The sequence below is a fragment of the Chlamydotis macqueenii genome, chromosome 29 (assembly GCF_036417535.1).
Source record: "Chlamydotis macqueenii isolate bChlMac1 chromosome 29, bChlMac1.mat, whole genome shotgun sequence".
NCBI lineage: Eukaryota > Metazoa > Chordata > Aves > Otidiformes > Otididae > Chlamydotis > Chlamydotis macqueenii.
Genome location: NC_141584.1, coordinates 1,800,316 through 1,824,264, shown reverse-complemented (window position 1 = coordinate 1,824,264; position 23,949 = coordinate 1,800,316). Strand labels below are relative to the sequence as shown.

The window sequence follows — 23,949 nt, the reverse complement described above, 5'->3', positions numbered from 1 at the left end:
GAGGGTCGGGTCTGAGCCTTTTATTCAATCGTCCCGGTGTACAAAGAGGCGACGGCGGGATGGGGAGAGCTCGGGATCCCAACAGCTTCGGCCCCGCCGGCCGGGTTTGTGGTTGGGGGTGTCGGTTTTGGTTTGTTTTTTTTTTTTTCTTCCCCGTTCCATTTCTTGGCACTGGTGCTAATGGAGAGGCTCCCCCGTTGAATTTGGCTTCACCACCCCTCTCTCCCAGCTGGCACGGGGGGGCCCGCGGCCGCCCCGGCGAGGGGATAACGCGCCGGCTGCCCTGCCAGCACGAGGGCGAGGCGGGGACGCGCGACTGACCGTGCCGCGGAGAGGCCTCTCCAGCGACAACCCCGAGGGCCACGGGCTCCGGGGGGGCGGCCGGGGCGGGGCGGGGGGAACTGAACTCCAGCAGGATCCGCAAACGGGCCGGTTTCTAATCAAGGAAAAGCTAAACGAGAGGAAAAAAAACCCACAAGGTGCGAAAGCTTCCGGGCTGCTTTTCGGCAGCAGCAAAGTGCAACCCCTTTAATGAACCAGAGAGGGGACGGGGACGGTGGGGGGGGATGGGGACCGGACGGGGACGGCTCCACCTCGGCCTGGAGCCGCTTCACTTCTTCTCCTTCTTCTTGTTCTGCAAGAGGAGAGGCGGCCGGTCACGGCCGGGCGCGTGGCTCCGGTCCCCCCCACGACGAGGGGCAGGTTTGCCTCCACCCCCCCCGCCAGCCGCGCCCGGGGGAGCCGCACCCACCTTGGTCATGCCCAGGATCATGAGGAGCTCCTGGAAGATGTTGGCGAAGTCGAGGAAGAGATCGATGCAGTGCCTGCGGGGCCGGAGGGACGCGTTCAGGGGCACCCCGGGGCCGGAGGGACGCGGTTCAGGGGGACCCCGGCCTGGCCTGTGCCCCCCGCCCCGGTCCCAGCACCCACCAGATGTAATCCTTGTCCCCGCTCTCCGCCTTCTCGATGATGAGCTGCGTGTCGAACAGCACGAAGCCGCACGTGACCATCAGCCCCAGGTAGAGGTTGGCCTGCGGGAGGGAGAGGGGACGTTAGAGGGGGAGTCAGCCCCGCGTGGGCGTCACCGGTGCGAGCTGCCGGCCGTCCGGCCGTCCGCGTCCCGGCAGACGGGAGGGAACTCGCCGTGAAAAGCCAAGTGGATCCCATGAAGGCGTTAACCAAGGAGGAGAGAAGCATCAGGGTGAGGCCGGAGAGCAGGAAACCTGCGGGGAGAGGGCAGGGAGTGAGGCCCGGCCCCCCGTGGGGCACCCGCAGCCCCGCGCGGGGGCACCCCAGCCCCGCCGTGATCCCCTCCCCGGCCCCTCTCACCTCCCAGGTAGAGGAAGCTGCGGCGCCGGGCGTACAGGGCGCTCAGCGAGAAGCAGGCGAAGATGGCGGCCGTGCCGAGGAAGGCGGTGGGGACGATGCTGGGAGAGAGCAGAGGGGGTGAGCGGGCGCCCGGGGGGGGCGGCGCGGTGGGGGCGGCCGGGACAGCCACGCTCCTACCTGGGGTTGATGGAGATGCACATTTCCAAGAGGGGCCCCAAGTTGATGCCTGGAAGGACAGAGCAGGGTGGCACCGGAGCCACCGGGACCCTCGTCCCCTCAGCTCGGGGTCCCGCGGGACGCGCGAGGGTCCCCAGCGCCCACCTACCCGTCAGGAAGGCGAAGCCGGCCAGCATCCCCAGCCTCTTCTGCTCCGTCTCCCGGCTGTGCGGGGTGGCCGTCAGCCAGATCATCAGCCCCAGGGCACCCAGGCCGGTCAGGAGGCTGAACTGCGGGGCGAGAGGCACGGGGGGGGCTGGGCATTGCCTCACCGCGGCGGCGCAGGCGGGGGGGAGGCGAGCCCAGGGCTCACGGCGACGCCCCAAAAAAGCCCCTCACCTGGAAGAGGTGGGTCACCACGTTGATGTAGGCCCCCACGGCCGCCACGAACATGCAGAGGGCGAAGCTGGCGTAGACCTTCTTCAGGTGCTCCTGGGTGGAGGCCGAGCTGCGGACGAGGGGGTGGCGGTGAGGCTGGAGCAGCCCCCCCCCACCATGAGCCCCCCGACTCGAGCCCGGCCTGCCCCGGGCGTTACTCACATGTGGGAGAACTTGAAGAGGGCGTCATAGTTGATGTTTCGGTCAAAGACGTTCATGGTGCCGGGCTGGGAGTGGGCCCTCCGGCCGCTTCGCAGAGGTGCAAGCTGCGAGAGGGGAGGTGGGTCGGGGGGGGAACGCCGGAGCCCTCCCGAGCTCCCGAAGCCCCTGCCACGCAGCGGCGAGAGCCGCGAGCTGCTGGGGATCCGGCGCGCCCTGCGCCAGCCGGAGCCCTCCTCGCCCAGCTGGTGCAAGCGTTGCGGGCTGTTGCGAGACCGGGGCTGCCCCCCGGGGAGGCCTCGACCCCACGGGAGCGCTGCCAGCAGCTGGAAAGCGTCTTTGCGCCAGGCTGCTATTAGTGCCTGTAATCACGTCCCCAGAGAAGGCTCCGGCAGCGCAAGGCTGCCTCCAGGGCCGCCGCCTCCTCCTCCTCCTCGCGCTCCAGCTCCAGCCAGGCCCCGGTCTGGCCAGCTCAGCCGGTGCTGTTTAACCTGGCACCTGCGGGAGCCCAACCAGCCCAGCAAGTGACAGGAGCCGCCTGTCCCCAAGGGGTGGAGGGGACACAACAGGCTGGGGCAGGCGGAGCTCGAGGGGGCGCAGGCCCCGGGGCCCCCCGCAGCGGAGGGGAGGGAGAGCCTGGGGTCTCCTCCTGCCCGCGCCTGCCGGCCTTGCCCAGGGCTGCGCTGGTTTCGTCTCGGGGCCAGCGAGGGATCGGTTGTCACCGGGCCGGTGGCACCACGCCAACGGGGACCTCCTGGCTCAGCCCCGCAGCTCCCGGCGGGGCAGAAGCGGAGGTCGCTGCCCCACGGCCTCGCCGAGGGTTGCGCAAAGCGACGGGGAAGCCGCCTCGGCACGGGGCGCGGCGGCCGCGGAGGTGCGCGACGGCACGGCGGGCGGCGGCGAGCTTCGTCAGGCGGGGCCGTGCCCTCCCCGCGGAGACGGCGGCAGGTGGGGGCTCCGGGACGGCGGAAGGAGCCGGGCCCCCCGGGACGGCTGCCGCTCGCCTGCTGGGAGCGACCCACACGGGGCCGCGGAGCCGCTTCGGTTTCGCCGCCGACGTGCCCGGGTCGGTGGCCCGAGGGCGGCCGCCGGGCGCTGCTGTCGATGGGTAACCGGTGCCGCCGCCGGGCGACCTTTACCCAGCCGGGCCCGGCGGCAGCCGCCCGCCTCCGAGGGGGCCTCCCCGGCTGCCCCCGCCCCCGCAGCCCCCTGGAAGCAGACGGAGCCCCCACGGGGGCCGGGCCCGCGCGTACCCCCCCCGCCTCGGTTGGGGGGCAGGAGCCGCCCGGCGCCCCCGGGGTGCGGCCTGGTTGGGGGGGGGGGGGCAGGGGCCGCTCGGGCCGGGCCCCCCCCGGGGCGAGGCGTGGCGGGGCGGTGGGGGCTGCTCGGGGCCCGCAGCCGCCGCGGGGGCCCCGGGAGGCGGCGGGGACCCCCGGGCCGGGCCCCCCCCGGCCGCCGCGCTGGCCGCAGCCCTCACCTGCGCCGCGCTCCGCCGTCCGTGCCAGGCCTCGAACGGTTCCCCCTCCGCCACGCCCCCGCCTCTCATTGGCCGCCTCGCCGCGGAGGCCCGCTCTCCGCTTCTTCCTATTGGCCCGCCGGACAGCACTCGAGGCGGGGAGAGGAGAAGCGATGCCGACGCCCATTGGCGGCCGGCCGCGCCCGAGCGCCGCCGTTGGCCAGGCGCCCCCTCCCCCGCACTGAAGCGCGACGCTCATTGGCCGCCGTGACAGCAGCCGGGCCAATGGGCACCTCAGACTCGCTGCCTGCTCTTGGGCGCCCCCTGGTGGCGCCGCCGCCGCCCATCCCTCCCCTCGGGCGCCCCCTGGCGGCTCCGCCTCGCAGCCGCGGGCGGCCGGGCGGGGCGGGGCCGGGCGGGGCGGGGCGGGGCGGGGCCGGGAGGCGGCGGCGGCGGCGGCGGCCGGACGCGACGGGGCTGAGCCTCCTCCGCCGCCCCCCGGTGCCTGGGCCGGGGATGGGGAACGTGGAGAGCGCGGACGGGGAGGCGCTGCCCCGGGGCCCGGGAACGGCGGCGGCCCCGGGGGGGCCCGGGCCGTTCGCCCCGGGCAAGATGCCGATGCCGGAGCCCTGCGAGCTGGAGGAGCGCTTCGCCCTGGTGCTGGTGAGAGACCGACCCCCGCCGCGGCTCCCCCCGCCCCCCGTTCCCCCCTCCGCTTCCCCGCGCACCCCCGGTTCCCGGTGCACCCTCCCGGTGCGCTTCCCCCGTGCTCCGTCCCGCTTCCCGCTGCGCCCTCCTGGTCCGTCCCGACCCGGGACCCCTCTCGGACCGGACGCGCCCCGCCGCCGCCGCCGCCGCGCTCCCCTCCCGGTGTCCGGTTGACCGGCGGGGGCGGCACCGGCGCCCAGAGGAAGCGGGGGCGGGCGGGGAGCGGCGGCCCCCGCGGGGATGGGCAGTGGCCGGGGGCAGCGGCGCGGGAAGCCCGTCCCGGGACAGCCCCCGAGGGGTGACGCCATTCCCGGTGCTACCGGGGGGAGCCCCCGGGGCTTTTTGAGCCGGGAAAGTCCCCATCGGGGCGGGGCCCGCGGTCCCCGTGGGTGCGGGGTCCCCGTGGGGTGCGGGTGCCCCGCGTGGTCGCCGGCTGTGCTGTCCCGGCTGGGGCGGTGGCCTTCCCGGCCGAGGCTGCGGTGCCGTCCCGTTACGTGGGGGGGGGGGGACGTGGCTCGGTGGTGACCCCGTGAGCCCGGTGCTAGTGGGACCACCGACGGCACGGGGGTCGCCGCGTCCCACCGGCGGCCCGGCTTGCGGGGCGACCCTGTGGCATGTCCGCCTTCGGGTGGCCCGTCCACGCTGGTGGCTTTGTTTGGGGTGGGGGGGACAACACCGACCGGGACGCCGGGAGTGGGTGACGCCGGTAGCGCGCGACCCCTGACACCCAGCGCCGCAGTCCCGGCGGCGGCCGGAGCCAACGGAAGCCGCGTCCGGGCAGGAAATACCGAACGCGGTCCCACGGGAGCCAGTACCGGGGGCGGGGGGGGGGGGCACCGGCACCCGCGGCGTGGGACCGTCCCGCGGGTGCCGAGTGGCATCCGCCCGCGGGGCCGTCGCCCGTCCGCGCATCCCACGGGGGGCCGGTGGCAGGGGTGTATCCTGCTGGGCGACGCTGGGGGTGAGGGGGAGATTTTGGGGGTGGCGGCACCCCAGTAGCCCCGGTACCCTGGTGCCGCCACCCCCGGATTCTCCCCACCGAACCCCCGCCATCGCCCGGTGCCGTCCCGGCTGCTGCCGGGGGAGGAAAATATTTCATCGCGCGATGGGGCCGCGGCGGCTCGCAAACGGGCGGGATCCGTCCCCGGGTGCCCCCAACCCCAGGGTGGGCTCCAGCCCCCGTAGCCCCCGGTTGTGTGTGGCTGGGGGGGGGCTCAGTACCCGCGGAGAGGGGGGTCCCGGCGTGGTGGAGGAAGTGCCCGACCGGGAACGGCCCCGCTCCCACCACAAAGGCAGGAAACCGAGCGGCGGGAACGCTGACGAGGGCGGCTGCGCTTCAAAGCCCCCCCGGTGCCCCCCGCCCCTGCCCGGGGCCTCCGTGTCCCCGTCCCCCCCTCCCCTCCATCCCCAGAGCGTCCCCAAGGGCCCCACGGTTTCGCCGTCGGCCACGGTGTGCGCGGTTGGTGGTCCCCGCGGTGGGACCCCATCGTGGCGGTGACGTCCTCGCTCCCGTGGGGCTCTCTCCCCGCCCCGGGGGGTGCAACGGCCTCACCCAGGCTCTGCCCCGCTTTCCTGCATTTCCGCGGGGCCGGGATGACCGGGACTGGGATAATTTTAGCCGCCGCAGAGCGGGGTGGAGCACCGGCACCTCCCCGCCGCCGCCATGGCCGGCTCCCGCTAACGGCGCTGCCCGCCAGCCGCCCCGCCGGGGTGGCATCGCCCGCCGGGGCGGCATCGCCCGCCGCAGTGGCGTCGCCCGACCGACTCGTCCTCGAGCCCGCGGCCACCCGGCGTCCCCGATTTCCGCCCCGGCATCCCACATCCTGGGTGCCGGCGGCGCTCCGGGCCGGCGTCCTGCGCCAGCGCGTCCGCCGGCTCGGCCGTGACGATGCCCAGAGAGCCGGGCGCCGCCGCCGAGCCTCGCGCCGTGGCCGGCGAGCGGAGGCTGCGGTTTGCCGGCGAGGAAGCGGGCGCGGACAGGAAGGCCGCGTCGGCGCCGGGCCGATTTGGTGCCGCCGGTGGCGGCTGGCACGTGGCGCCGGTGGCACTGCCGTCGCCGTGCCACGCGCGCGTTCCCGTGTCGCAGTGCCAGGGACCCTGGCCGTGCCGTGGGGCTGGGTGGCCTCGGGGGGAGACCCTGGCCGTGTCGTGGGGCTGGGGGGGGGGGGCAGCCCCCAGGGTGACGCCCCCCGCTCTGCCCCCAGAGCTCCATGAACCTGCCCCCGGACAAAGCCCGGCTCCTGCGCCAGTACGACAACGAGAAGAAGTGGGACCTCATCTGCGACCAGGTGAGGGGCTGGGGGGGACCCGTGGGGAGTCCCGGGGGGGGCTGTGCCGCCGTGCCGGTGTCACCGACACCCCCGCTGTCCCCCCCAAACCCCAGGAGCGGTTCCAGGTGAAGAGCCCCCCCCACGCCTACATCCAGAAACTGCGCAGCTTCCTGGAGCCGGGCGTCACGCGGAAGGTGAGGGGTCGGGGGGGGGTGCAGGGGGGCTCAGGGCCCGTGGGGGGGGCACGGCTCAGCGCCCGCTTTGCCCCCAGAAGTTCAGGAGGAGGGTGCAGGAGTCGACCAAGGTCCTGCGCGAGCTGGAGATCAGCCTGAGGACCAACCACATCGGGTGAGCGCGGGGTCCCGGGGTGGGGCGCGGGGTCCCGGGGGGGGGCACAAGGTCCCGGGATCGGCCCTGCTGCAGCTGCAGGGGAAGTCGGAGGCGCTGCAGGAACTGGGCCGGTTCCTGCCCGGGCCGTGCCGCGGGCCAGGTCCCGGGGGCGGATGCCGCGGGCGGATGGGCCAGCGATGACGCCCTGCGTGAGGCGGCACGGCCAGATCCTGCCCGGCTCCTCCCGGCACCGGTGGGCTCAGCGCCGGCCCCGATCCCGCGGCGCCCCGATCCCGCGCCCCCGGTGTGCAGGGGATGCGCCGGAGCCGCGTGGGGTGGCCGGAGGGACGTCACTGGGGACGTCACCGGCGGGTGCCCAGCGGCGTGGCCGTGCCCGCGTGCTCGGGGCGGCTCGTGCATGTGCTGGGCCGTGCCCCGCCACCGGCCCCGCCGCAGCCGCGACGTTCGGCTCTTCCCCGCCCGCGGCCCGAAAATAACAGCGGCTGGAGACAGGAAACGGGCCGGGGCGAGGGGCTGGCGCGGCAGGAAAAGGGGCGACCGCGGGCCCCTGGCCCCCCCCGCCGCCGCCTGACCCGTGGCCCCCGCCGCGGGCGGGCGCGGGGACCCCGAGGCTGTGCACCTACACCCCGTGCTCGTGCACACGCGTGCACCCCCCCGTGCACGCCCCCCCACCCTTCACGCACCCCTGCCCCATCTCAGCCGGGCCCCTTGCCCTGCGCCAAGCCCCAGACGTGCGCCCTAAAGCCCTCCAGCGGGTCTGGGGCAGCCCGAAACCCCCCCACCCCAGGGTGCCCGAGGCTGGGGATGGGGGCACGGCCCCGGGCACCCCTCTCAGCTTCCCGCCTTGCGCCCAGGGCCGGACCCTCCCTCCCCTGCCGCCAGCAGATAAAGCCGCACTGACGCTGGCATCGGTGATAGCGGAGGGCTGCAACCGCCGCCACAGCCCCGCGACACCCCTGCCACCCCCTCCCCATCCCTGCGCTGGGCCAGGGGTCCCCGTGGTGCCCGGGTGGGGGGGGTCCCCAGCTCCTGCGGGGCCTGATGGGTGCCGGGTGCTGTAGGTGGGTGCGCGAGTTCCTCAACGACGAGAACAAGGGGCTGGACGTGCTGGTGAACTACCTGTCCTTCGCCCAGTGCGCCGTCATGTGAGTAGGGTGCTGGGGGGGTCTCTGGGGTGCAGGGGGTCCCGGGGTGCTGGGGGGAGCTGGGATGTGGAGGGTCCCGGTGCCCCGAGGCAGCTCCCGGCTGCGGGTGGCCGATACTGCTCGGCCCCTTGTCGAGGGGGACATGGGGACACACCTGCCATGGGGGGTCCCGCAGGGTACGCGGGATGCTCTACCCCCCTCCTGCCCGCCCGGGCTGGGGACGGGGGTCCCGGAGCCGCCCTCGCGCCTCTCCCTGCCCTGCTGCTGCCCAGCTGCTGCCCGCTTCAGCGCTTGCCGCAGTGGCTGTGCCGCTCCGTGCCGAAGCCGCGTGCCCCCCGCTGCGCGCGCGTGTGTGTTCCACCCAGGTTGGATTTTGAGGGCCTGGAAGGCGGCGAGGATGGCGCGCTGGAGAAGCTGCGCGCCTGGAGCAGGTCCATCGAGGATCTGCAGCACCCCAGCGCCCTGCCCGCCCCCTTCGCCAGCAGCCTCGCCCGCTCTGCCCGCCAGACCGCCCTACGGTACGTACCCGCCGTGCCGGCCGGCTGCAGGGGTGCGTCCCGCCGCTGCGCCCGGCGGCTGCCCGGCTCCGGCTGGCCACCGCGCTGCTGCTTGCTGTGTGCCGCGCACCGGCCTGCCCACGGCGTGTGCCGTGCCGTCGTGCCCTGTGCCGCGCACCGGCCTGCCATGGTGTGTGCTGTGCCATCCCGCCCTGTGCCGCGCACCGGCCTGCCGTGGTGTGTGCCGTGCCGTCGTGCCCTGTGCCGCGCACTGTCCTGCCGTGGTGTGTGCCGTGCCGTCGTGCCCTGTGCCGCGCACCGGCCTGCCCACGGCGTGTGCCGTGCCGTCCTGCCCTGTGCCACGCACCATCCTGCCATGGCATGTGCCATGCCGTCGTGCCCTGTGCCACGCACTGTCCTGCCCACGGTGTGTGCCGTGCCCTGTGCCGTGCACCGTGCTGCGCACCATCCTGCCGTGGTGTGTGCCGTGCCCTGTGCCATGCACCATCCTGCCATGGCATGTGCCATGCCGTCGTGCCCTGTGCCACGCACTGTCCTGCCCATGGCGTGTGCCGTGCCCTGTGCCGTGCACCGTGCCGCGCACCATCCTGCCGTGGTGTGTGCCGTGCCCTGTGCCATGCACCATCCTGCCGTGGTGTGTGCCGTGCCGTCATGCCCTGTGCCACACACAATCGTGCCCTGTGCCGTGCACCATCCTGCCGCAGTGTGTGCTGTGCCCTCGTGCGCTGTGTCGTGCACAATCGTGCCCTGTGCCGCGCACCGTCCTGCCCACGGTGCGTGCCGTGCCGTGCCCCATCCTGCCCGTGGTGCACACTGCGCCGTGCGCTGTCCTGTCCGGTGCCACGCGCCGTCGTGCACGTCCCGCGTGCTGGCTGCCCCGCGCTGCGCCTCGAGCGCCAGGCTGTGCCTCGCCCGCGGTGCGGCCATGCCGTAACGCCTGCCACGCGTGCCGCAGCCCTGCGCGCCGTCGCCCCGCCCGCCCGCAGCAGCTCGGTGCCCGCCGCGTCCCGTCCTGCCCCCGCCTCTGCCTCCGCTCGCCCCCGCTCTGGCTCTGCCCCCCGTGCCCCGGGGTAACGCGCCCCGTCTCTGCTTCCAGGGCCGGGCCCCCCTCTCTCTGGCTGCGCTCTCTCTCTGTCTCCTCTGCGCCCGCCTCGCCGCTCGCCCGCCGGGTAAGTACCGGCTGCTCGGGGCCGGCCCGGTGCTCGCAGCGGCTTCGCTTCGCCTCTCCGCCACCACCTGTCCCTCTCGCCCTCCGGCCGCTTCTCTCTGCCTCTGTCCCCTCCAGAAGCCCCGCTGTCCCCGTGCTGTCCCCACCCCTGTCCCCACCATGGTCCCGCGGGGCCGGTTCCCGCCCGGGCGAGCGCTGGCAGCGCAGCAGCGGTGACGCGAGAGCGCGGCTCACCGGTGCCCCGTGTCCCCCTCTCCAGCTACGGCACGCTGCCGAGCCGCAGGGCGCTGAAGAACTCGCGCCTGGTGAGCCAGAAGGACGACGTCCACCTCTGCATCATGTGTCTGCGGGCCATCATGAACTACCAGGTACCGCTGCCCCGCCGCGGGGGGACGCCGGCGCTGCCGCCGCGCCGGCGCTGCTGACGCCGGCCCCGCTCCGTCCCCGCAGTACGGCTTCAACCTGGTCATGTCCCATCCCCACGCCGTCAACGAGATCGCCCTGAGCCTCAACAACAAGAACCCCAGGTAACGGGGGGGGGGAGGGTCTGGCGAGGGGGTCCCCGGTGCCAGCCCGGTGTGATGGTGCCGGCGCTGCCGTAGGACGAAGGCGCTGGTGCTGGAGCTGCTGGCGGCCGTCTGCTTGGTGAGGGGCGGCCACGAGATCATCCTCGCTGCCTTCGACAACTTCAAGGAGGTACTGGGGGAGCGGGGGCAGGCTGGCGTGGGGAGGGAGAGGCAGCCGGGATGTGGGGGACTGGAGGCACCAGGACCAGGCTGGGACTGGGGACCAGGGGCCAGGGAGTGGAGGAACCAGGAGGCACCAGGACCAGGCTGGGACTGGGGAACAGGAGCCGGGGAGTGGAGGAACCAGGAGGCACCAGGACCAGGCTGGGACTGGGGACCAGGGGCCAGGGAGTGGAGGAACCAGGAGGCCCCAGGACCAGGCTGGGACTGGGGACCAGGAGCCGGGGAGTGGAGGAACCAGGAGGCACCAGGACCAGGCTGGGACTGGGGACCAGGAGCCGGGGAGTGGAGGAACCAGGAGGCACCAGGACCAGGCTGGGACTGGGGAACAGGAGCCGGGGAGTGGAGGAACCAGGAGGCACCAGGACCAGGCTGGGACTGGAGAACAGGAGCTGGGGAGTGGAGGAACCAGGAGGCACCAGGACCAGGCTGGGACTGGGGAGTCTGGAGTGCAAGGGATGGGAGAGGTCAGGGAGAGTGAGGCCAGGCTGGGACAGGGGGCTGGGGGCACCAGGGCCAGACTGGGATTAGGGGACTGGAGCCCCGGGGATGGGCGCCGGTGGCCTGGGTGGGGGCCAGGCCAGGTTAACCCCCGCCATCTGCTGCTCGCTCAGGTCTGCAAGGAGAAGCACCGCTTCGAGCGGCTGATGGACTACTTCCGCAACGAGGACAGCAGCATCGACTTCATGGTGGGACGCTCGGTCATCTCCGGGACGGCGGGGGGTCCTGGGAAGGGGGGGCCGCTCCCAGTGACCCCAGCCCTGCCCGCAGGTTGCCTGCATGCAGTTCATCAACATCGTGGTGCACTCGGTGGAGGACATGAACTTCCGCGTCCATCTCCAGTACGAGTTCACCAAGCTGGGGCTGGAGGAGTTCCTGCAGGTATGGGCGGGGGGGCGGGTCAAGGGGGCTCCACCCCGAGAAAGCCCCCCCGTCCCTGACGCCGCCCCGGTGCCCACAGAAGTCGAGGCACACGGAGAGCGAGAAGCTGCAGGTGCAGATACAGGCGTACCTGGACAACGTCTTTGACGTGGGGGGGCTGCTGGAGGACGCCGAGACCAAGAACGTGGCCCTGGAGAAGGTGGAGGAGCTGGAGGAGCATCTGTCCCACGTACGTGAGCACGGGGGGACGCGGGGGTGCTCCTCACATGTCGGGGTGCCCCGTCCCACTCAGCCTGTGTGCCTGGGGAGGTGGGAGGTGATGGCGTGGGGGTCCCCGGCTCAGCGTCACGGCTGCGTCCCCGCACCCCGCAGCTAACGGAGAAGCTGCTGGACCTGGAGAACGAGAACATGATGCGGGTGGCGGAGCTGGAGAAGCAGCTGCTGCAGCGGGAGAAGGAGCTGGAGGTGGTGAAGGTGCGTGGGGGGGCCGTGGGGGGAGCGGGGCAGGGTCCCAGCCCGTGCCACCCCCGCCCCGGCCTGACGCTTGCGGTCCCCAGGAGACCTACGAGCACACGAGCCACCAAGTGCACACGCTGCGGCGGATGATCAAGGAGAAGGACGAGGCTTTCCGGCGACGCTACGGCTCTGAGCCGCCCCCCGTGCTGGGCGTCGAGCCCCCTCCCCAGCCCGAGCCTCAGCCCTTGGAAGAGGCCCTGCGGCTCCCCGCCCTGCCCCCCGTGGAGGCTGCGCCCCCCCCGCCCCCTCCGCCGCCCCCCCTGCCGCCCCCCGCGCCCCCGCTCCCAGGTGAGGATGAGGAGGACGGGGGTGTCCCTGGGGCATCCCCAAAACCAGGGCATCCTGGAGCTGGGCTGTCCCGGGGGCTGGGGCATCCCCAGGATGGGGGGAGCTCCAAAAGCGGGGTGTCCCCAGTGCTGGGTCACTCCTGAGGCTGGGGGGGGTCCCCAAAACCGGGGCACGGTTTCACCCTCTCCTCCCTCCGCAGGCAAGTGCCCCCCGGCCCCACCGCTGCCCGGGTCTTCGCCCTCCATCGCCCTCACCGTCGGGCTTTCGGGTAGGTGGGGGGGACACGGGGGCCGTGGGGACGGGGACAGGGCCAGGGAGGGTGCAGGGGCGGTGGGGACAGGGACAGGAGACGGGTTGCAGGGACCAGGCTGTGGGGGGGCTGCAGCGGCCAAGGGACGATCGCAGGGACAGGAGTGGGGTGGCCCAGGGGACGGCGACAACCTGGGGACTGGCGCACCGGGGTGGCTCAGGGTGGGCACAGGATGCGTTCCCCCCCCCTGCCCCGGCCGGGGGGGTGCTGAGCCGGCTCCGGCCCCTCTGGCAGCCATCCGGATCAAGAAACCCATCAAGACCAAGTTCCGGCTGCCCGTCTTCAACTGGACGGCGCTGAAGCCCAACCAGATCAGCGGGACGGTGTTCAGCGAGCTGGACGACGAGCGGGTGCTGGAGGTGAGCCCGGGACCCCCGGCCCGAGCAGCTGGGTGGGCGCCAGCGCCGCTGCCGTCGCCTCTGAGCCCCCCCCGGCCCGCCTCGTCCCACCAGGACCTCGACCTGGAGCGCTTCGAGGAGCTCTTCAAGACCAAGGCGCAGGGTCCAGCCCTCGACCTGGTCTGCGCCAAGAGCAAGGCGTCGCAGAAGGCGGCCAGCAAGGTGACGCTGCTGGAGGCCAACCGCGCCAAGAACCTGGCCATCACCCTGCGCAAGGCGGGCCGCAGCGCCGAGGAGATCTGCAGGGCCATCCACACGTACGTGCCCCCCGCGCCGGGGTGGGGGTGTGGCGGAGGGGTACTGGGGGGCTGGCTGGGGTCTGGGGGGGGGCCAGGCACGGTGCAGGGGGGCTGGTTGGCATATAACGGGTTCAGGAAAGGTGCAGGGGGGCTGTTTGGGGTGCAGTGGGGCCAGGCAGGGTGCAGGGGGGCTTTTTGGGGTGTAATGGGTCCAGGAAAGGTGCAGGGGGGCTGTTTGGGGTGCAGTGGGGCCAGGAAAGGTGCAGGCAGGCTGTTTGGGGTGCAGTGGGGCCAGGCAGGGTGCAGGGGGCTGGTTGGGGTGTAGTGGGTTCAGGCAGGGTGTGGGGGGGCTGTTTGGGGTGCAGTGGGGCCAGGCAGGGTGCAGGGGGGTCTGGCTGGGGTGCAGTGGGGCCAGGCTGGGTGCAGGGGGGCTGGCTGGGATGCAGGGGGGCTGGTTGGGGTGCAGGGGCTCTGGTGGGGGTGCGTGGGGACTGGCCGGGGCGCAGCAAGGAGCGGATCTCCGACGGCGCGGGGCAGGTTCGACCTGGCGACGCTGCCGGTGGATTTCGTGGAGTGCCTGATGCGGTTCCTGCCGACGGAGGCGGAGGTGAAGGCGCTGCGGCAGTACGAGCGGGAGCGCAAGCCACCGGAGGAGCTGGCGGACGAGGACCGCTTCATGCTGCAGTTCAGCAAGGTGGAGCGGCTGCCCCAGCGCATGGCCATCATGGCCTTCCTCGGCAACTTCAACGAAAACCTCCAGATGCTGACGCCGGTACAGAGCCGGGGAGGGGGGGGTTGCACCCGCTGGGGGTGCCCGGACCCCGCAACCCGGCTGAGCCCCCCCCGTTCTGTCCCTCTGCAGCAACTCAACGCCATCATCGCGGCCTCGGCCTCCGTCAAGTCCTCGCAGAAGCTGAAGCACATGTTGGAGGTGAGCGGTGAGGACCCGGGGACGTGCTGGGGTCCTGCCTTCCGTCCTCTGGGTGTGAGGGGGTCCCGTTGGGGTATCGCTCCTCCCTGACGCCCCCCCATCCCCCCCCTGCAGATCATCTTGGCGCTGGGCAACTACATGAACAGCAGCAAACGCGGCGCTGTCTACGGCTTCAAACTACAGAGCCTGGACCTGGTGGGCAGCCCCGGACCCCCCGGTCCAGGTCCCTGGGACCGCGTAGGATCCCAGAGTGGGGTGGTCCCATCCCACAGCCCTGACATCCCCCCCCCCCAAAAAAATCACCCTGCAGCTCCTGGACACCAAGTCGACGGACAGGAAGATGACGCTGCTGCATTTCATCGCGCTGACGGTGCGGGAGAAGTACCCCGAGCTGGCAACCTTCTGGCAGGAGCTGCACTTCGTAGAGAAGGCGGCTGCAGGTGGGTGCCCCCCATGCCCCCCGGTTTGGCATCCGGCGGGGCTGTGGGTGTCCCCCCCCCGACCCGTCCCCGTGTCCCCGCAGTGTCCCTGGAGAACGTGCTGCTGGACGTGAAGGAGCTGGGCCGCGGGATGGAGCTGCTGCGGCGGGAGTGCGGGCTGCACGAGAACAGCGTCCTGCGGGCCTTCCTGACCTCCAGCGACGGCAAGCTGGAGCGGCTGCAGAAGGACGCGCGGACGGCCGAGGTGAGGGCCGCGCGCCACGCAGGCCTCGCTTCGCGCGCCCCCCCCGTGCGCTCCTTGCCGGCCGCGCCTTGCTTTGCGTGCTCCTCGTGCTTCGCGCGGCCGTCGCGCGCGTGTTGCTTCGCGCGGCCCCGCCGCGTGGCCGTCTTCGCGCGCCCCTCGTGCCGGGGGGCCAGCAGGAGCCGTGGGCCGCGCAGCCCCTCGGTGACCGCCCTGCCCTCCTCGCCAGGACGCCTACAACACCGTGGTGCGGTATTTTGGCGAGAGCCCCAAGACAACCCCCCCATCCGTCTTCTTCCCGGTCTTTGTCCGGTTCATCCGCTCCTACAAGGTGAGGAGGGGCCAGGAGGGGACACACGGCGGCGGGGGGGGGTGGAGGGGGGTGTCGGTGCCACCGGTGCTGGGGCGGGGGGGGTCTGGCTCCCACCGCTGTCCCCTCGCCCCGGCAGGACGCGGAGCAGGAGAACGAGATGCGGAAGAAGCAGGAGGAGGTGATGCGGGAGAAGCTGTTGGCGCAGGAGGCTAAGAAGCAGGAGAAGGTGAGCGTGGGTGGGCACACGGGTGGGCTGGGGGGGTCAGTGGGGGGGGGGTGTCCCCAACCTGGGACACCTGCGCATTCCTCGCAGCGGAACAAGTGGCAGCAGCAGGAGCTGATCGCGGAGCTGCGGCGACGCCAGGCCAAGGACCATCGCCCCGTCTACGAGGGCAAGGACGGCACCATCGAGGACATCATCACCGGTACGGCCCCCGCCGGCCCCCCCCGGCCCCAACGCCTGGGTCCCGCCCGCACGCGGGGGCTGACGTCTCCATGTCCCCCCCCCCAACCCGTGCCCCCCTGCAGCGCTGAAGAGCGTCCCCTTCACCGCCCGCACTGCCAAGCGGGGCTCGCGCTTCTTCTGCGACCCGTCCCACCACGACGAGTCCAGCTGTTAGCCCCCAGGTACCGCCTGCATGCCCGGCCCCTCCGGAGCCCCCCCGGCCCCGCACGCCCCCTCCTGCACGCCCCCCACCCCCCGCATGCCGTCACCCCAGGGTGCCCAGCACCTGGCCCCCCCCGGCAGCCCTCGGAGCGGAGGAGCCAGAGCCCGGTGCAAGGTTGGTTCTGGTTTGCCTGGTTCTGCACGGGATCCCGGCACTGCATCCCAGTGCGAGGCTGGGTCCCAGTACAGGATCCCGCTGCAAGCTGAGTCCCAGTACAGGAGCCCAGTGCGAGGCTGGGTCCCAGTCCGGGTCCTCTTTCAGGGCTTGGATACCAGCATGGGAGGGTCATTGGTGCAGTGTGGGATCCCAGTTCAACACTGGATCCCAGTGCAGGGTCCTGCGCTCCCAGGGCTCGGTCCCAGTTCAATACTGGATCCCAGTGCAGGGTCCAGGTCTGATATTGCACTCCCAGAGCTGGGTCCCAGTTCAGTACTGGATTCCAGTGCAGGGTCCCAGTGCAATATGGCGCTCCCGGGGCTGGGTCCCAGTTCAGTACTGGATCCCAGTGCAGGGTTCCAGTGCAATATTGCACTCCCGGGGCTGGGTCCCAGTCCAACACTGGATCCCAGTGCAGGGTCCTGGACCAATATTGTGCTCCTGGGGCTGGGTCCCAGTTCACCACTGGATCCCAGTGCAGGGTCCCAGTGCAATATGGCGCTCCTGGGGCTGGGTCCCAGTTCACCACTGGATCCCAGTGCAGGGTCCCAGTGCAATATTGCGCTCTCAAGGCTGGGTCCCAGTTCAACACTGGATCCCAGTTCAGGTTCCCAGTGCAATATTGCGCTCCCGGGGCTGGGTCCCAGTTCAATACTGGATCCCAGTGCAGGGTCCTGGTCCAATATTGCCCTCCCAGTTTGGGTCCCAGTTCACCACTGGATCCCAGTGCAATATTGCACTCCCAGGGCTGGGTCCCAGTTCAACACTGGATCCCAGTTTAATACTGGGTCCCAGTGCAGGGTCCCAGTGCAATATTGCACTCCCAGGGCTGGGTCCCAGTTCAATACTGGATCCCAGTGCAGGGTCTAGGTCTGATATTGCACTCCCAGAGCTGGGTCCCAGTTCACCACTGGATCCCAGTGCAATATTGCGCTCCTGGGGCTGGGGTCCCAGTTCAACACTGGATCCCAGTTTAATACTGGGTCCCAGTGCAGGGTCCCAGTGCAGTATTGCGCTCCCAGGACTGGGTCCCAGTTCAATACTGGATCCCAGTGCAGGGTCCAGGTCTGATATTGCACTCCCAGAACTGGGTCCCAGTTCAACACTGGATCCAGTGCAGGGTCCCAGTGCAATATTGTGCACCCAGGGCTGGGTCCCAGTTCAGTACTGGATTCCAGTGCAGGGTCCCAGTGCAATATTGCACTCTCAAGGCTGGGTCCCAGTTCAATGTTGGATCCCAGTGCAGGGTCCTGGACCAATATTGTGCTCCTGGGGCTGGGTCCCAGTTCACCACTGGATCCCAGTGCAGGGTCCCAGTGCAATGTTGTGCTCCCAGGGCTGGGTCCCGGTTCAACACTGGATCCCAGTGCAATACTGGATCCCAGTGCAGGGTCCCAGTGCAATATTGTGCTCCTGGGGCTGGGTCCCAGTTCAATGTTGGATCCCAGTGCAGGTTCCTGGACCAATATTGTGCTCCTGGGGCTGGGTCCCAGTTCACCACTGGATCCCAGTTCAGGTTCCCAGTGCAATATTGCACTCCCGGGGCTGGGTCCCAGTTCAATACTGGATCCCAGTGCACGGTCCTGGACCAATATTGTGCTCCCAGGGCTGGGTCCCGGTTCAACACTGGATCCCAGTGCAATACTGGATCCCAGTGCAGGGTCCCAGTGCAATATTGTGCTCCTGGGGCTGGGTCCCAGTTCACCACTGGATCCCAGTTCAGGTTCCCAGTGCAATATTGCACTCCCGGGGCTGGGTCCCAGTTCAATACTGGATCCCAGAGCAGGATCCAGGTCCGATACTGCACTCCTGGGGCTGTGTCCCAGTTCAATACTGGATCCCAGTATAGGGTCCTGGTCCAATATTGCCCTCCCAGTCTGGGTCCCAGTTCAACACTGGATCCCAGTGCAGGGTCCCAGTGCAATATTGCGCTCCCGGGGCTGGGTCCCAGTTCACCACTGGATCCCAGTGCAGGGTCCCAGTGCAATATGGCGCTCCTGGGGCTGGGTCCCAGTTCACCACTGGATCCCAGTGCAGGGTCCCAGTGCAATGTTGCGCTCCCAGGGCTGGGTCCCAGTTCAACACTGGATCCCAGTGCAGGGTTCCAGTGCAATATGGCGCTCCTGGGGCTGGGTCCCAGTTCAATACTGGATCCCAGTGCAGGGTCCCAGTGCAATATGGCGCTCCTGGGGCTGGGTCCCAGTTCAATACTGGATCCTAGTGCAGGGTCCAGGTCCGATGTTGCCCTCCCAGTTTGGGTCCCAGTTCAACACTGGATCCCAGCGCGAGGCCGGGTCCCAGCCCGGTGCCTGGGGGTCCAACCCTGAGCTGCCTCGGTCCCCGGGCCCGGCCCCCCCCGGCCCCCCTGACCCTGTCCCTTCGTCCCACAGCCCGCGGGCGGAGCCGCCTGGAGCCGAGCGAGGGTAAGGACCCTGGGCCGGCCCCGGATTGCGGGGGGGGGGGCGGGGGCCGGTTTTGGGCTGTGGTGCCTCAGTTTCCCCTCCTCACCCCGCTCTGCCCCGCAGGTCCGCGGGGAGGGGGGGGTCTCCGTCCCGCCCCCAGCACCGCGCAGGGACATCCCGCGCCACCGTCCCCGCTGCCCAACTCGTCACCCAAGACCCCCAGCGGCGGTGGCTGACCCATGGGGTGCCCTCTCCCCATGGTGGGGGGAGGGGGGGGGTCCCCTCATTCCCGTGGAGGTGGGGGGGGCGGAGGGGGGGTCACTGCTCCAGAGCCCCCCCCCCGTCCCACCGCAGGGACCCCAGGGGTCATCTGTGTGTGTTCCCCCCCCCGCGCGCTCGTCACTTTGATCACGGATGTGAACACTAATTGCCAAAAAAAAAAAAAAAAGGGACCAAAGCCAGACTGGGGGGACGGGGGGGTGGCAGGATGGTGTCCCCTCCTCCACCCCAAACCCTCGCCCCCCCTCCCCGCCCCCGGAAACACCCCCCCCCCCCCCCCCGGTGACTTTTTGTACATGTGAAATATATGGAGTCTTTTACGTCGCCTCTGCCGATTTGGGGGGGGGGGGCAGGGGGTGGGTCGGGGGGGGGCCCAGGTATCCTGGGACGCCCCCCACCCAATGCCAAGTGTCCCTGTGTCCTGGGGTGGGGCGGGGGGGGATGTTGGGGGGGGGGCTTTGTGGCAGCGTTATTAAAGATGTGGGATTAAGGGATGGGGGGAACCCACTTTGGGGAGGGGGGAGAACCCACTTTGGGGGGGGGGAAGAAACCCACTTTGGGGGGGGGACACCCACTTTGTGGGGGGAAGAACCCACTTTGGGGAGGGGGAAGCCCTGCTCCGGGGGGGGGGGGGGGTTTGGCCCCAGTTCACCCACCCGCCGGCAGCTGTGTGGCACTGGGGGCAGTTTAGGGCCACGGGGGAGCGGAGCAGGATGCGGCCCCGGGCGCAAAGGAGAAGGGGCCGGAGGGGACGGGAGCGGAGCGGGGCACAGCGGAGGGGGCGCGGAGGGGCAGGGTGCTGCCGCGCCGTCTGTCCCGTCAGGGGCTGGGAGGAGCGGGACGAGACCCCCCCCCAGGAGAGGGGCCGAAAGGGTTGGGGGGGCGGCAGGATGCACCCCAGCATCTCTTCTGGGGGGGGTGCAGAGGGGCAGGATGCGGCCCCACAGCCTCCCCAGGCCGTGCCTGCCCCGGGATTAACCCTGGAACTGGGACTAAAAGTTCCCCCTAATCCTCTCCGGGGGGATTACCAGCGCCGCCGCGCCCACGGCCAGATCCAGGCCCCCCGGCAGCTCCGCTGGCCCCCTCGCCTTTTAATCCGGCCCCCAGCGCCGTCCGGCAGTGCCGCGTCCGTCCGTCCGTCCATCCGTCCGTCCGCCCGCAGGCTGGCCCCTACGCCCCGTCGGCGGCTCCTTCGGCCTCGCGGGACGGCCGCCGCTCCCTCTGCGCCGCGGCCGCCGCCAGGCTCTCCGCCCGCAGCAGCAGGTTGCAGCCGAGGAAGAAGACGGCGAAGGTGACGGCGAGGCAGAGCACCAGGACGACGGCGATTCGGGCGGCCTCGGCCACCCCCGCGCCCCCCCACGCGCCGGCCTGCGCGCTGGCGTTCATCTCCTCCTCCTCTTCTTCCTCCCAGGAGCGGAGCGCGGGCGCGCGGGGCGGCGGCGGGTCGGCGACAGGCGGGGAGGGTTTAAGTGATGTCAGGGAGCGCCCGAGCCGCCTGCGCGGCCCCCCCTCAAAGCAGCTTTGCCCCCCCCGGCACCACGGAGGGGCGCAGAGTCCTGCGCAGCACGGGAATCGCCCCGTCCCCTCCCTTGGGGGGCGGCTGGGGACGCTCGGGATCGCGTTCCTGGGGGTCAGCCCCCCACCCATCCCTCCCTCTCCCCGCCGCAGCCAGCGAGCCCCCCGGCACGGGGACGCGCTGGGGTCCCCCGGTTCCCTCCTCCGCCGCAGCTGCTGGCCCCAGCGACAGCCAGGATGCGAGGGCGCTCCGCGCGATAGCAGAAATATTTTATTTTTGCCCCAGAGCAGGGCAGCGAGCTCAGCTCCAGGCCCCGCGGGAAAGCGGCTCGGTCCTGGGGACAGCGGGGACGCCGCGGGGGGACACGCGGCGACAAGGGACAAGGCCAGCACCGGCCGAGCCACGCGCAGCGAGCTGGAGAGCGGCCGCGGGCAGGGCGGGATGGGGTTCGGACACCGCGCCTCCCTCCGCGCGGCTCTGCCGGGCCGCCAGCTCAACGGCGAGCCCGGCGCCGCACGCGCCGACCAGCGGCTCCCACCCCGAGGACTCAGCACCCCTTGGCCAAGCTGGGAGCCGCCGAGCCGGTTCTCCAGGCCGAGCGAGCGCCCCGCGGCGCAACCCAACCCAGGAGCAACCCCGCAGTTAAGGGCCGGCTCCCCGCCGAGGCTTTTTGGAGGCGGAGAGGAGGGATCCGGACGGAGACGTCGCCCCAGAGAGCCAGGGGCCGTGCCGGAGGGTGGACCGAGCTCGGCGGCACCCGGTCCTACAGAGCCAGCGTGTCCTTGATGAGCCGGCGCATGGTGGTGGTGACCGAGGTGCCCAGGGAGTCCGTGATCTGGTAGGAGATCTTGTACAGGTAGGGCTGCACGTCCTTCAGGCCGGTGTCGAAGACGTTGTCCACCTCCGACTGGGTGGGCATCTTGGGCAGGTACTCGTGGCGGTTCATCACCTCCACGATGTTGATGATCTTCTCGCAGAGCTTCTCGCCCACCTTCTCCCGGCAGATCTGCCGCTCCTGCTCGTTAGCCAGGTTCACCACGTTCACCTTGACGGTCCACAGCTCCCAGGGGATGCACTCATCCGAGAAGGGCCAGCGCGATTTCTTCTTCTGGTAGAACTCCAGGGAGATCTGCCCCATCCCGTCACTGCCCGAGCTGCGCAGCGCGTCCTGCCGAGAGAGCACGCGGCTCAGGCGGGGCCAGGGAGCGACCTTCCTGTCGCAGGCGAGGACGGGACGCGGCCCGCAGGTTTTGAAGCCCCCGCTTTCGGCCCTGCCTGGTCCCTGCGGGTGTCCCTTACCTTGAACTCCCCGACGGCCTTGCGGAGCGCCCGGTCCAGCTCCTCGGAGGAGACTCGGACGTAGGCGAAGTCGATGAAGTCGCAGTCCACGTCCTGGGTGCCCACGGTGCCGATGGAGTAGGTGCCTTCCTTCTTGTAGTGGAACTTGCCGGTGCTGCGGTGCAGCAGGATGGTGTGGAGCACCGCCAGCATGGCCTCCTCCACCTGCCGACCCTCCACCGACACCTCCAGCACCTCCGCGCGGCAGTTCATGGCGGGGGCGGGGCGGGGGGTCCTGTGGGGAAGGGAGGGTGTCAGGGGGGGTTATTTGTGCCCCTGCTGGGGTAACAGCCCCTCTGCCAACCCCCTTTACCCGCCCCACAGGGACCCCGGTGTCCCAGTGTGTGCCCCCCCCCCCCCCAGGGACCCTGGTGTCCTGCTCTGGCCCCCTCACACCCCCCAGGGACCCAGGCGTGCCGGTACGGGCCCCTCCCATCTCTCAGGGGTCCCGGTCTGGGCCTCCCCCAACCCCACAGGGACCCAGGCGTCACGCTACGGGTTCCCCCCCACCTCGCAGGGGCCCAGAGCCCTCGGCCCAGGACCCCCAGTACCCCCCAGAGACCCAGGCGGTCCGGTAAGGGACCCTCCGCGCCCCACTCCCCTCAGAGATCCCCAGGACCCCCCTCACCCTCTCCCGGGGCCTCGTCCCCTCTCACCCAGGCCCCTGGCTCCCCTCACCCCCGAGGGTCCCGGCCCCGGCCCCCCTCACCCTCTCCCGGGCCCTGTCCCCCCTGCCCCCCGCGGTCCCGGCCCCCCTCGCCCCCGAGGGTCCCGGTCCCGGCCCCGGCCCCCCTCGCCCCCTCCCGGGACCCCGGCCCCGCACTCACGGCCCGGGCCCGACCATCTGACGGCGGGGAGGAGTGAAGCGGGGCAGCCCATCTACGTCGGGGGGGAGCCGGGACACTCCATCTACAGAAACGGCTGCCCGTCCCGCCGCAGAAGCCGTGTCTCCTCAATCTACACCTCTTTCCTATAACGCTGTGTCCACTGATGCCGTTTCCGACAGCGGTGCGGCCCCGGGGCTGGAATCCCCGTCCCCGCTCCTCAGTTTGCGCCCCCCCCCCTCCCCGAACCGCCGCCCGCTTGGTTCGTTCCGGGACGAAACGCTACAGAGTTGGGCCTCTCGCGGCGCAGAGCGGCTCACTTCCTCGGGGCGCGCCCAGGCCACAGCGCCCCCTGGGCTGGAGGCTCCGCGGTGGTACTGCAGCGGGGCGGGGGGGGTCCGGTGACCCCCGGTGACCCCCGCAGTGCCATGGCGGGGGGGGGACACACGGCAACAGGGGACAAGGAGAGAAGACGGGGATGTGGGCGGGGACAGGGGACACAGGGCACGGGGAAAGCAGGGACACAAGGACGTGAGACCCCCCGGGGGGGCACGGGGACGTGAGGAAAATGGGGGACACGGAGAGGAGGGACAGGAGGTACGGGGACATGGGGCGCAGAGGACACTGGAGGCAAGGACATGGGGGACACGGGGACAGGAGGGGCGGATGGACATGGGGACATGGGGGACAGGGGGATGGGGGGGTGGATGGACATGGGGACATGGGGGACACGGGGACGGGGGGCGGATGGACATGGAGACATGGGGGACACGGGGATGGGGGGGATGGACATGGGGACATGGGGGACACGGGGACGGGGGGTGGACGGACATGGGGACATGGGGGACACGGGGATGGGGGGTGGATGGACATGGAGACATGGGGGACACGGGGATGGGGGGGGATGGACATGGGGACATGGGGGACAGGGGGGGGGGTGGATGGACATGGGGACATGGGGGACACGGGGACAGGGGGTGGATGGACATGGGAACAAGGAGGACAGGGGGATGGGGGGGATGGACATGGGGACATGGGGGACAGGGGGATGGGGGGATGGACATGGGGACATGAGGGACACGGGGACGGGGGTGGACGGACATGGGGACATGGGGGACACGGGGGGGTGGATGGACATGGGGACATGGGGGACAGGGGGATGGGGGGATGGACATGGGGACATGGGGGACACGGGGACGGGGGTGGACGGACATGGGGACATGGGGGACACAGGGGGGTGGATGGACATGGGGACATGGGGGACATGGGGACGGGGGGTGGACGGACATGGGGACATGGGGGACACGGGGGGTGGATGGACATGGGGACATGGGGGACACGGGGACGGGGGGTGGACGGACATGGGGACATGGGGGACACGGGGGGTGGATGGACATGGGGACATGGGGGACACGGGGACAGGGGGTGGACGGACATGGGGACATGGGGGACATGGGGACGGGGGTGGACGGACATGGGGACATGGGGGACACGGGGGGTGGATGGACATGGGGACATGGGGGACACAGGGATTTGGGGCACCGGGCTCAGGCCACCGTGGGGACACGTGTCCTGGTGTAAATAGCAAGGGAGGGCCGCGGCATGTCACCGGGCGGAGGGCCGGGCACGCGCCGTGAGCGACGTGTCAGTGCCGTGCAGCCCCGGGGCGACGGGCATGGCCGGAGCCAGCCGCCCGGCTATTTTTACCCGGCCCTGCTGGCACCATCGTCCCCGTCCCTCCTGCAGCAGCCCCTGCCCACCGGG

At 71.3% G+C, this 23,949-nt stretch overlaps 3 protein-coding genes across 8 annotated transcripts; 1 reads left to right on the top strand and 2 right to left on the bottom strand.

Annotated features, from left to right (window-relative positions):
* Window positions 1-5: 5 nt before the first annotated feature.
* Window positions 6-3,692, bottom strand: TMBIM6 (transmembrane BAX inhibitor motif containing 6). Its single transcript, XM_086768841.1, has 10 exons — window positions 3,560-3,692; window positions 2,086-2,189; window positions 1,885-1,993; window positions 1,655-1,775; window positions 1,507-1,555; window positions 1,330-1,427; window positions 1,144-1,223; window positions 931-1,031; window positions 752-824; window positions 6-634 (listed from the first exon to the last, which is right to left on the bottom strand). The coding sequence occupies exons 1-10, from the start codon at window positions 3,626-3,628 to the stop codon at window positions 611-613; spliced, it is 828 nt and encodes a 275-aa protein (XP_086624967.1). The 5' UTR covers window positions 3,629-3,692; the 3' UTR covers window positions 6-610.
* Window positions 3,693-3,999: 307 nt separating this feature from the next.
* On the top strand, window positions 4,000-18,741 carry FMNL3 (formin like 3). 5 transcript variants are annotated; one of them, XM_086768795.1, is made up of 28 exons: window positions 4,000-4,201; window positions 6,451-6,534; window positions 6,630-6,710; window positions 6,788-6,864; window positions 7,929-8,012; window positions 8,378-8,530; window positions 9,958-10,066; window positions 10,149-10,225; window positions 10,301-10,394; window positions 11,059-11,133; window positions 11,216-11,326; window positions 11,406-11,555; window positions 11,699-11,800; window positions 11,884-12,130; window positions 12,330-12,398; window positions 12,675-12,799; window positions 12,893-13,095; window positions 13,615-13,849; window positions 13,940-14,008; window positions 14,123-14,203; window positions 14,319-14,448; window positions 14,532-14,692; window positions 14,919-15,020; window positions 15,139-15,228; window positions 15,316-15,427; window positions 15,531-15,629; window positions 18,217-18,249; window positions 18,352-18,741. In XM_086768795.1, the coding sequence occupies exons 1-26, from the start codon at window positions 4,055-4,057 to the stop codon at window positions 15,620-15,622; spliced, it is 3,060 nt and encodes a 1,019-aa protein (XP_086624921.1). In that variant the 5' UTR covers window positions 4,000-4,054; the 3' UTR covers window positions 15,623-15,629; window positions 18,217-18,249; window positions 18,352-18,741. The 5 variants fall into 5 exon arrangements, with proteins under 5 accessions (XP_086624921.1, XP_086624919.1, XP_086624920.1 ...); XM_086768793.1 differs by having other exon boundaries at window positions 6,791-6,864; window positions 15,139-15,427; XM_086768794.1 differs by having other exon boundaries at window positions 11,409-11,555; window positions 15,139-15,427.
* A 1,679-nt stretch (window positions 18,742-20,420) lies between these two features.
* On the bottom strand, window positions 20,421-22,324 carry ATG101 (autophagy related 101). Of its 2 annotated transcripts, none has more exons than XM_086768843.1 (3): window positions 22,189-22,324; window positions 21,323-21,596; window positions 20,421-21,191 (listed from the first exon to the last, which is right to left on the bottom strand). In XM_086768843.1, exons 1-3 carry the CDS (start codon window positions 22,203-22,205, stop codon window positions 20,787-20,789), a joined length of 696 nt encoding a protein of 231 aa, XP_086624969.1. In that variant the 5' UTR covers window positions 22,206-22,324; the 3' UTR covers window positions 20,421-20,786. The 2 variants fall into 2 exon arrangements, with proteins under 2 accessions (XP_086624969.1, XP_086624970.1); XM_086768844.1 differs by lacking the exon at window positions 22,189-22,324 and adding an exon at window positions 22,040-22,086.
* Between the last annotated feature and the right edge of the window lie 1,625 nt (window positions 22,325-23,949).